Consider the following 12354-nt stretch of genomic DNA (forward strand, 5'->3'; position numbering starts at 1 on the left):
CATTCTTGGTTTTTACTTTTCCTTCTTCATCGAGTAGTGAGTGCACATTACTCAAAGTGGACACAAGATTTTCATATGGATCCTTGTTTACACTTGCAAGCAGTACGGCTATTGCTTCATCTTCCTCAATATTCTTTTTAAGAGATGCAAGCTGAGTTTTTAAACTCTTAAACTTATTAATGTGTATGGTCATAGAAGCACTGTCTTTGATATCCAGTTTATAAAACTGCATGAGAAGTTTTACCTTTGAATTCTTTGCTTGAGTACCAAACATTTTATCAAGTTCCTCCCAGGCGGTTCTAGCATTTCTAATGCCAGATATATGATGTAACACATCATCACTTAATCCCCAGGCAATGATGCCTAGTGCCTTATTATTCATCTTCTTCCATTCTTTGGATTTAAACTGTTCTTCTTCAACGAACCCGTCTTCATCATCTTCCTTCTTGTTATCTGCATCATCTTCAAACAGATCCCACAAGTCTTTCCGCATTAGGTGATACATGGTCTTTTCCTTCCAGGCATGGAAGCCTTCTTCATTGAACTTTGCTATTTGCTCAAGCTCTGCCATGTTGCTAATCTTCAGTTAACCAGCAAAAAATTGTATTTTAATGTGTCAAGAGATACAAGAGAATCAGTGTCAAATTGACACTAGTTGAGTGTTAATGGATACTAGTCGGTACTTGATCTGCTTCCTCTCAGGAACTTCGTGGGTGGCTTCTGAGCTTCCTTGGACACTTCCAGACTAGTAATGAGCTTCAGAGATTATTCCTCAGTGATCAAAATCACTGTTGATGATGGTAATGAGAAACAGAACAAGGTTACCAAGCTTTTCAAATTTCTGGATATGGCTTCCTCTAGGGTTTCAGAGAGCCGACTGTTCTTTCAGTTCGTGCAGCTCAACGAGTTCACCATTGCCCAAGATATTGTATGGGGAGTAGGCTTGCATAGTGAGCTTCAAAAGCCCTATGCTCACAGGGTCGATTTCGAACCGTGCAATTCGCGTCAGCAGTACGACCGTGAACAGGCGCAGACAGGGCAGCGCGTTTCGATTTGTATAATGCTGGAGCTAGGAAGCAGTAATGTCATTGATTGAAGTGCTAGGATGAAGCGTCTTGAGCAAGGGAAGATACCTCCAGAAGGAATCACCTGAAGATATGGCCCGTAGAGAGAGATCTACGAGCTCCAGGGTGGGTAGGTGCAGTCTGGCTATGGCTGCCACAAGGTCCAACTGAGATTTGAAGTTGAAGCTGAAGATGTGAGCTGAATGTGAGCTAGTTAGAGATCACCAGAGGTGAAGAGAGATTAGAGATTCAGAGTATGAGCTGTGCCATGCCCAACTGGGCTCTGATACCATGTTCAATGATGCGGATCTAGGACATGACACAAGCTATGGTGGATCAAAGATGAAGACCAAGTTCATAATGACATGGACAAGTAGAGATAAACTATTACACAAGTGAATTAGGTTCCAAGATAGATTAGCTTGGACTCGTAAACACAATCTTGTGTAGAATTGACAATGACAGACACTTAACTGAAAGTACAAAGCATCATGATATTGTGTTCATTTCATAGTCAAGTACAATGCTTTATAGGCTTTGAGTTGTTCCACTCTCCTCACTGTGCATATGGGATTCAGGACAGCTCCTCTTGGAGCATACATCATTTGTCTATTTCTCAACATGGACAACTTCTAGAGACAAGGGTTGAAGACAGATAAGAAGTCTAGAGAGAAGAGGAGAAAGAAAGAGGTCTGGAGACAAGACCGATGAGGCAGAAGTCTGAAGGGAAGACGAAGAGAAAGACAAGTGTAGAGAGAAGGGAAGTGCAAGGACCTTGGAGACAAGTTGGGGAAGTCTAGAGACAAAGTTGAAATGAGTTGGTGAGTTGGAGTTGAGTGGAGAGTGCAGGATGCACAATTCATACACAATGCACTAAAGTGGAGAGTGGCAAGATGAAGTACACATAAGTACACAAATAGCACACTTGTGATAGCACAAGTGATTGATTGATATTATGGTCACCTTCCTCTCTTTTTATAGTTGAAGAGGGAACGCAAAAAGATCTACATGCCACATTAGAGACTTTCGGAAATGGAAGAGATATTCCTTAGACATGTCGGCCCCAAAAAATATATGGGTTGGGCCAGTCCTTGTAGGTAAAGTCTAGACTCTACCTTTAACCAATCTAGATCCACAAAGTCTCCAAATAAAAAGCCTTGAGAAAAGTCCAAGTTTGGCTTACCTCCATTCAAGGAAGAGAAAGCTAGTGACAAAAAGTCTCTAGAGAAGTCTAGGAAGTCTCTAAACAAGAAAAGTCTCAAAAAAATCCTAAGTCACCCAAGTAACAACAATTTAAAAGTAAACTAGTAAACTACCTTGTTCAAACAAAAGGACTTTTCCTATCCCATATGCAAAAGTGAGTGCAACCCAAACACTTGTTGCCTACAAGTGTAAAATACAACTCAAAACTTGTTTTTATGCTATACAAAAGAGCTCGTGTATGGTATTCCCACGTGGTGTAACTCATGTGTGGTGTTCTCATGCAATGTATGTGAAACACCTGCAGAGATGGCTAGAGGATAAGGGTCAATGCACCAATCTTTCGTGTACAAAAGAAAAACTCACATGTCTTCAATCATCTATGCCTCTTTAAATAGGCACCTTTATAAAAAGTGGGAGAAATGACTATTGTACTATATGCTTTGATTGATTAAATTTAATAGTTTAATCCTTTCTAATCAACTACTTGGGAGAGGAGGGTAGTGGAAATTTTTAGAAATGTTAACTAAACTAAATGTTATCTTTAATGGTTTGGTAGATAGGACAAATTCAAAAGCACTTTAGCTTGATAAAACTAATAAAGAGTAGGGCCTCTATGTCAAGTTATTGCCCCTAAGTTGGAGTATTATTGTCGATTAACTATTGTAAGAGCATATGTTTACCAACAAGGTCATAGCTATAATAGCCAAACTAACTTGCAATTTATGCACAATAGCAACAACTACATGTGTTTAGGTATCACTATGATGATTGCTAATACATACATATCCACATGTGCGCGCATGCATGCATGTGTGTGTGGATATGTATGTATTAGTAAGGACACCAACTATCTAAATCTATAGCACCAAAGGCTAACCATGCACAATTGGTTTCCTAAGAATTCACAAAAGAATTGTTCTTCAAGTCTATAATTGATAAGGATAGAAATTCACGGGTGCTAAAGTACAAGCTAGTCTTGGATGTTTGGCCTTTAGAAGGGGTTTTGAAATTATATTAGATATTTAATGTTGTAAAAGATGATCAATTCAAATGGCATGATAGGGAAAGGTGTAGTGCTATGAACAACATTACATAAACAATTAGATCGGCTTGTAAGATGAAATGAAAAGAAGAACATTTTTTCATGAATGTCCAGGCATTGCTATGAACAACATTACATAAACAATTAGATCGGCTTGTAAGATGAAATGAAAAGAAGAACATTTTTTCATGAATGTCCAGTGCGTAAAGCTATAGAGTGCCATACAATATGTATGGCAAAGAATTGGCACCATCCTCTCCTAAATTTATGAGAAACATGAATCCAATAGCCCAAATAAGATGCCCGAAGAGAAATGTCCATGCCCCAAGTAGTTTAGGAGAGTGGATGCATGTCTTTAAGATGGATCTTCACTTCAGTATCAACTATGTTGAGATATTTACCGACTATTGAGACCCTACCTTGTAGTCAACTGCAACTACTTATGGCCACTCAAACTTTTAGTGTTGAAAACATGAGCCACAACTACTTATGGGCACTCAACCTCTTAGTGTTGAAAACATGAGCTTGTTTTGTGAGAGTGGGGGGTGAACAAAAGAGCCATGCCAAAGGGATTGTAACTATTAATTTTTAGTTGCAATGGGGTTGTGACCATTAATGAGTTGCAATGAATGTAGCCATAAATGATTAGGGAGAGAAGTTTCAAACAAATTCCACTTTAACCTAATAGAGGGGCGAGGCATGTGGAGTTGCACTCTTTGCTCTGACTAGACATGGCTCGCTCACTCACTAGACATGGCCCTCAAAGTTGTCTCCGTAGAATGTGTGGCATCTTCTACATTGAGCAAATTGTGCCATCTAAGAGCGAGGCTTGTTGGCTTGGGCAACGATGTGATTGAATAGTGCATTGTGCCATGCATATCTAGCTAGGTGCACCTAGGGGGCACCCTTGTGCCCCCTGACCCCCACCCACACATGCCCCCTGCCCCCAGCTGCAACTAGCTCAGAAAACAATGCCTCCCAAGTAGAAGCTCGCGACGTTGAGCCCTGAGCTACTAGTCCCCCTACCCCCAGCCACATCTAGCTAGATATGTGATGTCTCCCGAGAAAAAGCTCATGATGTTGAACCCTGAGCTACCAGCCCCCAGCCCCACCTAGCTAGATACACAGTGCCTCCCAAGCAAAACCTCATGACATTGAAAAGTAGAAGGAAATACAAGGGAAAAGAGTTTGTTTTTCACATGAGAAAATGTCAAAGTTAGCAAAGGTTTTAGAGGCACGTGGCATCCTCCTAAACTGCACCTCGTACTCGTCCACCAAAAAGAAGAGCAATAAGCATGGTAAGGCTAAGCAAGCAATGATTACATTATTAAAAATCCAAAGAAAATATGAAATTATATACTAATGCAACTTTGTCAATCAAACCCACATGCATATACAATAGGAGGAAGATTTGGCCATGATCTAAACTTAACAGCTACCAACCTAGTTCTACCTCCAAGTGAGATTATCAAACTTTTTGTATAAGGGGGGAAAAAATAATGAATATCCTTTAAGGGTTGAGCAATTCAACAATCTCGAGCAAAGGGAAGACAACGAAGGTGCAACACACAACCATAGAGAAACAAGTATCGGCATTTATGACCTAATACTTGAAATATATTTGGACAAGGTACATTTTGATGAATAGAAGAGGGAACATCCCCATCTTTATAAATTTTAGAGATAATGGTGACATTTCCACTATTCATATTGTATTGCACTTACATAGCAACACTCCATACATATTGTGTCGAACTCATATGGTTGTTAAGTTTGTGCCATTTTTTTTTATATTAATTTTACAAAGTGGTTTAATAAATCATGCTTTTTACTTTGTAGCAACACCATATCAAGCAGTAAACATCAGCACTAAAAGCAGTCACCAATTTCAAGCAAGAGGTGAAAGAAGCCAACAAGTGAAAACACCAATTGGTGAGCTATTACTTAGGTCTTATGTGTGTATTGGGACAAGTTGCAGCCTACCGATTCCCGAAGGACACAAGCTCTATCTATATAAGTTCTAAAGAGAACAGTGTTCTCTCCACAATACATATTGTATGGCACTCATGTAGCCCTATGCACTACACATTCATACAATTCAGGTTTCTCCTGTTTCTTTGGCAAGGGTTTGGTAGCACTGATATCACAATTCCTTGTACATATACAAATCTTGAGTACTATAAATTGGAAACATAATGTACATGATTGATAAGTGCCTATAGTAATTTGGATTGCATTATATATTTGATTTTGTGCTTGGAATTTTACAAGTTCGCCCAAATAGTTTAACACCATCAGAAGATGAACCTAGCTCTTCTCAAGTCATTTACACATTAAAATGAGGGCCCCCATCTGCCAGCACCTCTGCCTGCACATACACAATAATGACCACAGAGTGACCATGCAAGGCCAGCATAAGACAAACAAGAAACTCCGAAGAATTTATTATGAAGATCCACCACATTAGCAGGCTGACTATGCAAGGCTAGTTGTCACAAACATAAGATACCCCAAACTACTGATTATGAACATTTGCTTACCAACAAGATTTATATTCATGTACACTGTACCACACACTTTTGCTCTACTTCTGATATTGGTATATCTTTCTCAAAATGATACATGAATCAGATTAAAAAGTTGCTTCTACACTTCCTAATATAAGACTCTAAACGTTAATCAAAAGGGAGCATCATGATGCAGCATTTCATAGATGGACTACTACAAGAGCATAGAATAGAGTGTTACTTATGCTGCACCAAATGATAGCATTGGTAAATGTCACACAGGCAGAACCAACATGAACGTTCGTATATATAATCCTGGAGAAACTGCACGGATTGTCCTCTTCAGGGCTGTGAAATCTCAATCTTGGACAAAAGAAAAGAACAAAGGGAACAACTTAACAAAGCAATAGCAACAGCAAATATATTAAATTTGTACTCTTGGTTTCTCATCTCTCGTATTGTCTGACCATGTGTTAGTTAAACCCCAGCCTAGATAAGCCTATTCATGCAGCTTTGAATATCCTATCATGTGTAAAATCTATAAGCAAATTTGAACTTGCTTTGCAAGAGCTTATTCCTGTCATCCCTGACATCTACTCTCTGAATTTTTCAGCAAGATGCTGTTTCTGCAGGTTTTCAGAATCAACAAATATTATAACCACACACTCACTGTACATAAAAATGGGATGGCCAGGCTTCATGATCCAATCAAAACCTTTCAGGGGATTGCAAATTTCCCAGCTCTGCATCTCCTTTGACATGCCTAGTGTGACTGATTCAAAAATCCTTCATGCATCTGCATTAGAATCTTCCATGTATGCATGTTTCCTGCACTTGTGCAGTCCAAAAAGGTTGCTTGTGCCATTTTGTTAAATCTTAACGACATCCACACAATCTGTTGAGTAGATTCAATAGTATCTTTGCATTGCCATGCTAAGCAATCTTCATCCTCATACTTGTTAAGTCTTTTTTATCCTGCCCAACATCACAGATTCATGTTTGAGCTCTGTCTCATCCTTCACATTATCTATAATATGTAAACATTCAATAATCAATAAAAACAATCACCACACAACACTAAACGGCTACCAATAGCAACAAATTATTACCATCTAGACTCTGGACTTTTCACATTCTCTAGGCATACAAAGCTCATTATCTTTTCTTTACCACGGTACTCCACCTGTCTGAACCATTTTCTTTGGATTTATAAAATTGACCTTTGCTTATCTGTTAATAGTAACAGTCGCCTTTTCATACATAACTTCTGGTGCTTCCTTACATAAGAGAACAGCTTAGCCTTTTAATTTGAGGGAAGACACTTTTTCCTGAAGAAAACATGCAGCGACATGCAGTCAGGTAGAAAGGTTTGACTTGTCCACACACCTAGCTAGACATATAAGACAAGAAACTTGACCGATCATCAAACTGAAGTGTGGAGCTCCAAGTCTACTAGCATTTTGTCAGCATGAAATCTAGACAACTTCGTTATTTTTCATTCTAAAGGAATAGAGATCTGAAATATCCATTTCAATGTGCCCCCAAAAAAAAGGAATAAAACTAAATAATAAGAAAACCCACCCCAAAAAACAACAAACAAACAAAAATATTTGAAACAGTACCCAAAAGTTATTGAGCTAAAAATGGATTAGCTTCACTTAAACAGCCCCAAAACACACTTAATTAAGGAAGAAACCTTGTTTATTTAAAAAGAAATGTGTTCCTAGAGTGTCTGTATCCCATAAGTACAAACCCACTTGGAAGGGCCCAAACTTTCTATAAATAGGTATGCTGCCCTCCATTCATCCTTAATCTCGTTTTGCAGATTTCAAGTATTTCAACTTGCTGCCCACACCCCAGACACAGAGGACATTGCAGTCCAAGCTGGCCATTGCTATCTACAACAGTTTGGCACCTATTTCCAACCTGCCCCACATTGTTCGGAGCTAATTTCAGCATACTGATTGCTACTGCTAGTTTTTCCTGCGTTTTTAATCTCTCTTTCCTCACTTGCGTTTTCAATCTCTCTCTCTCCTACACTGCCGTCTGCATCAAATTCAGCATTCCTTAGCTGCGTTTGCTAGTGTTCGACATCCGGAGGTTGCCTTGCTGCAATTCGGGATCCATTCAGAGTACGACACACTCTCTAGCTCATTACCCCTGCCCTAATCCTTGAGATACAGGAGTTCAAGGTACAGTATTCATTCACTACATAGTGTGTTTGCTTCATGACCATTGTATATTCAATAGTCATGTCACTTCATTCATTCTCTGTGTTCATTGTCTCTGAGTTACCCTAACCCTAAGTATGTTCTTGTATTAGTATGTGCTTTGTCGTACAGTGTTATTTGTGTTTCTGTGTTAGGGTATTTCTTCACAGTAGTCAGTATGATCTCAGTGTATGATTTCTGAACTTGTGAAAATGCCCATTTTGGCAATCTTCTTGTCCAAAGAAGAAACCAAACAAACTAATTCCAATAGCAACAACATGAGTAAACCTTTTACCTCTAAACAATTCTTCTTAACATGCCATCTTTGAAATGATTTTCGTAGAGAGCTCGTACCACCAATGAAAAGATTCTAATTGAGAGCCCATACATAATGCTGCTGCTATAAAAGCCATGGCCAAATCTAATCAAGAAATGCAGGCAACAGTATAGATTTCCTTCCCTGGACAGACTGCTAGCTTAGTAAGAGGTCAATATGAAGTCTTACATAATATGGTGTCCTGCCATAATAATTGGAGAAACTTGGTCTGATCTGAAAACCCCAGCATTGAAGCTAAGGTAAGTGTACATAAGATGAGGATATCATGCAGTACTAGCCTGGATAACCGGAAAAGCTTAGACCCTATAAACTTTGAAGACCAGGAACCGCTTATTGTACTTTTGTTGTGTGTCAAAGTTACAGTCCAATCCAAAAAAATTGACTATAAAGCATAGGTCTCGAGATACACTAGAAGCATATACTGCGAAAAGATTACAGGATTTAGGAACCTGCTGCCCTCTGGGCCTGCTGCCGCCAGCACGCCACCTCGCCTTCCTTCCCCTTCCTCCCTCTTCTCCTTCCTATGCAAATCACGCTGCCTGCTGCTCCCACCTGCTCTTTCCTTTCTTGCTTCCCTTCTCCTGTCACCTGTGCCACCTGCTCCTCCCCTTCACAATCCAGCCTTCCCTTTCTTTTGTTTGCTGCTCCCCCACCTTCTAGACTGTACCAGCACTGCAGCCCTTGTGTGTAGCCCTCCTTCAGCCCGTTGTCTTGCCCCATGCAGCCCCCCTCCCCCCCTCACTCCTCCACAGCACCTTCTTCCTCTCTATGGCTTACTCTCACTCCCCTCTTGCTGCCCTCAATCTCCTTCCAATTGCTCAGCATTTTCCTCTTTGGTCTTCCCTTCCCCATTGACAATGCCCAAACAGCAGCACTCAAAGGTTCAAGACACCAGAGAAATCTCTTTACAGCAGAACGAAGGAATTAACTGGATTCAAGAGTTGTCTGTCCTTCACCTCTTCGGGTCAGGGTACTCCATGCAGCTCCCACTTCTTCTCCGGCCAATGCTGACGCATTCTGCTGGTAGATGGCCAATCATCCTGCAGGTGAAACAGTCCTGGGAATCTTGTGTAGTAAACTGGCTGGAGAGGGGTCCTTTCAGAACTGAGGAGATCCTGATGGCCTGAGCGAGAGAGTCCAGAGAGGAATCACAGGGTGATGGCCCTAACTGATGGATCTTGGAGGGGACCCTCCAAACCGCGTCCGTGAAGTTCCTGTCCCTTTGAATACCCTGACCAAAGACACTGGCTATCTCAGCAATATGAGGGAGGAAATACTCGTTGAGACCTGGGAAGTGAATTGTGATGGCTGTGCTATCACCTAAAAGAGAATAGAGCCTGGCCACTGGGGGGAATATTCCCAAGACACTCCAGTCTCACCGACAGCAACAACTCAGTGCTGAAGATATGCTGAAAATCTTCCAGAAGTAGAAAGTTCACTTCCCCCTAAGAGGCCATGAAAAAGGCTTTGGAGAGCTTGTCCTCTCTAGGCCACTTCCATTCATCCTGATCCTCAAAGGCAACACGTAACTCCTGGTCAAATAGGCAGGATGAGCAGCAAGTGCCTCATCACATCTGACACCAAAAGCAGAACAGTCGTCCACACTTTATCTATGCAGTGGAGCATCATTTCTGTCATAGTGTCCTGCTGAAAGATACTCCTGTGGAACTCTGTTCCCTAAGACTATGAAGCTGATCCAATGGGCCTCCTGCACAATTAACATGAAACAACATCCAATAGAGCGCTCTTCCAAGCCCAGAACTGCGTCCTCCCGGCTTGTCAAGGCTGTCTTGACCTCAAGTGTCTGAAATAAGGAATCCTTTCAGTATCTTTGCAGAACCACTAAATTGAGGCTAAGTCCCGACTCCCTCCATAGGGCCCTCATCCTAGCACTGCTTCCTTGCCATCAAGGCTGCCTCCTGAATAACCTGTGCCACCACCTAAAGATCCTTGTGCCAAACTCTTAACCTCCCTCCCAAGATCCTGGAGTTGCAACTGGACCTCCTCGCTCTCCAATATCCTACAAAGACGTGCTAGGGGAGGCATCATCACATCTAGAGCAAGGGTGTAAACTGAAACAGAATCCACTGAATGAAAAGAATCTGCAAGTATGGGTGACCCAAAATAAATAGATTGGCAGACAATCAAACAATTAATAAAGATCTAGCCATAGCATAGACCTTGGGGCCATGTAAACTTGTGAAAAGACAACATCCAACACCATTTCTCAAAGCACAAATGAGTAGGCAAGGAACAACGCCCAAGTTGCAAAGTTCTTGGATGTGATAAATGATGGATGGAGAATAACCATAAGAGACTGCAACAAATAGTAGCAACATTTCTTTATTATTGTACTCCATGATATGGGATATTTTACCTTTTAATCTACCTTGATGATTTTCACTAATTCACTTTCAATATGATTCCTTTTCTTGGGGGAAGCAAAGAGTCACCTTGTGTTATTAAATTTTCGCTACTCTTTGGTGGACTTAACACCAACCTTACACAAGTACATAAAATGCACCTAGATTAATTGAAGTCTAGTCTCAGAAGGTCATAGACAGGATCAGATAACTTCATTTAACTGACGAGCTGCAGTTTCAAAAGGTCATGGACAGCATCAGACCTTAATTTAATTGATGAGGTGTAGTTTCAAAAGGTCATGGACAGCATAAGCTATTGGATGCATCAGTTATCAATAAGTGTATCCAAATAAAATTATGTTCACTTACGAAGAGGAATAAATGCATGAGCCTCACCTGTTCGACTTGGCAGACTCTGAGGTTCATTAAGATTCAGACAAGCCAATGTGTTAGTTAAATTCTTGCCTCTCTCAGCAGGCAGTAATTTGGAATCAACATTTTCTGAGGAATTTCCAGTCTTTGAAGACTTGTCATTTTTACTCATTGCTCCAATGTGTGCAAATGCCCACTCTGACTCCAACACATCATAATCACCGGTTTCATCATCATCATCTGGGCTCTCATCTTCACCGCTTTCCTGGCATTTTTGCATAATATGGACAATGACTGAGATTCTCGATCATATCACTTTGAGACCCAATTCGTAATTGAACAACATTAACAGTTTTAAGAAGTACTGATGCTGCTGAAGGTATGAGAGGTGGAGCCAGCGAATCTTGCAAGTGACCCCACTCAACACCATCAAAGAATGGATGAGCCTTAAGAGCAGCATAGCCATCTGGACCTGCACCAGGCCGCTTTGCTGGATCTGAATCCTTTGAATTAGAAGTACAAACCATTAGTTTGAGGCCATCAGCATGCTTCAGTAGCTTTAGTAGAATAATCAACAAGCTTCACTAGCTTTGAATCAAAATTACAGATCATCAGTCTGAAGCAATCAACCTACTTCCCTAGTTTTATTAACAAAGCAGAACATAGGATAATGCAGATTCAAAACTGAGCAGTACTTACCAACAAACGGTTTATAAGGTCCTTCGCCTCTGAAGGAAGATAGTCTGGAAATATGAAATCTTGGGCCAGTATTTTCTGGAATGTTAGATACTCAGTTGCACATTTGAAGGGTGGCCTACCAACTAACATTTGGTAAAGGATGCAACCCAGTGCCCAAAGATCCACTCTGTTGAGAAAAAAAAAATGTCGGTAATGGTATATGCATTCATTTCAACAACCATCTAGACCTCACATTCTAAAATCCACACATAAGTTATCTCTGAACACCAGAAATGCAGAGAGGAATTTGTTACCCTATGCTTATAGGCTGACTGTTGAGAACTTCAGGAGGTATATACTCAGCTGTGCCCACTAATGCAGAACTCTTGTCCTCTGTAACAACATTAAAGCGGCAAGTTAGAATACAATATAAGTCTTCATTTCTAAGGCATCACAATCCACCCCCAGAGAACACTGATGTCAAAGAATAAGAGCTGACAAAAGTCATATTCCCTCCCTCCCTCCACATCTCTCTTCTTCCTACCCATGTTCCCTTCTCCCTTATGCATCAACCCTGA

At 40.7% G+C, this 12354-nt stretch overlaps 1 protein-coding gene across 10 annotated transcripts in view; it reads right to left on the reverse strand.

The window, feature by feature from the left end:
* Positions 1-5399: 5399 nt before the first annotated feature.
* Positions 5400-12354, reverse strand: part of LOC148029138 (3-phosphoinositide-dependent protein kinase 1-like) — a 107600-nt gene continuing 100645 nt past the window's right edge. For 4 of the 10 annotated variants that reach the window (XM_087687891.1, XM_087687894.1, XM_087687899.1 and 1 more), the window contains 6 exons: positions 12091-12169; positions 11798-11963; positions 11464-11601; positions 11123-11363; positions 9320-10465; positions 6212-6791 (listed from right to left, as the gene is read on the reverse strand). In XM_087687891.1, coding sequence (XP_087544017.1) covers positions 10245-10465; positions 11123-11363; positions 11464-11601; positions 11798-11963; positions 12091-12169 — 845 coding nt within the window. In that variant the 3' untranslated portion in view covers positions 6212-6791; positions 9320-10244. Of the gene's footprint in view, positions 5678-6211; positions 6844-6925; positions 7145-7202; positions 7333-9319; positions 10466-11121; positions 11364-11463; positions 11602-11797; positions 11964-12090; positions 12170-12354 lie in introns of those variants that run through there. The other 6 variants (XM_087687895.1, XM_087687896.1, XM_087687897.1 and 3 more) reach the window with 6 other exon arrangements.

This window comes from Lygodium microphyllum, chromosome 11, assembly GCF_053477565.2.
Source record: "Lygodium microphyllum isolate KBCC chromosome 11, Lygodium_microphyllum_v1.1.10, whole genome shotgun sequence".
Taxonomy (NCBI): Eukaryota; Viridiplantae; Streptophyta; class Polypodiopsida; order Schizaeales; family Lygodiaceae; genus Lygodium; species Lygodium microphyllum.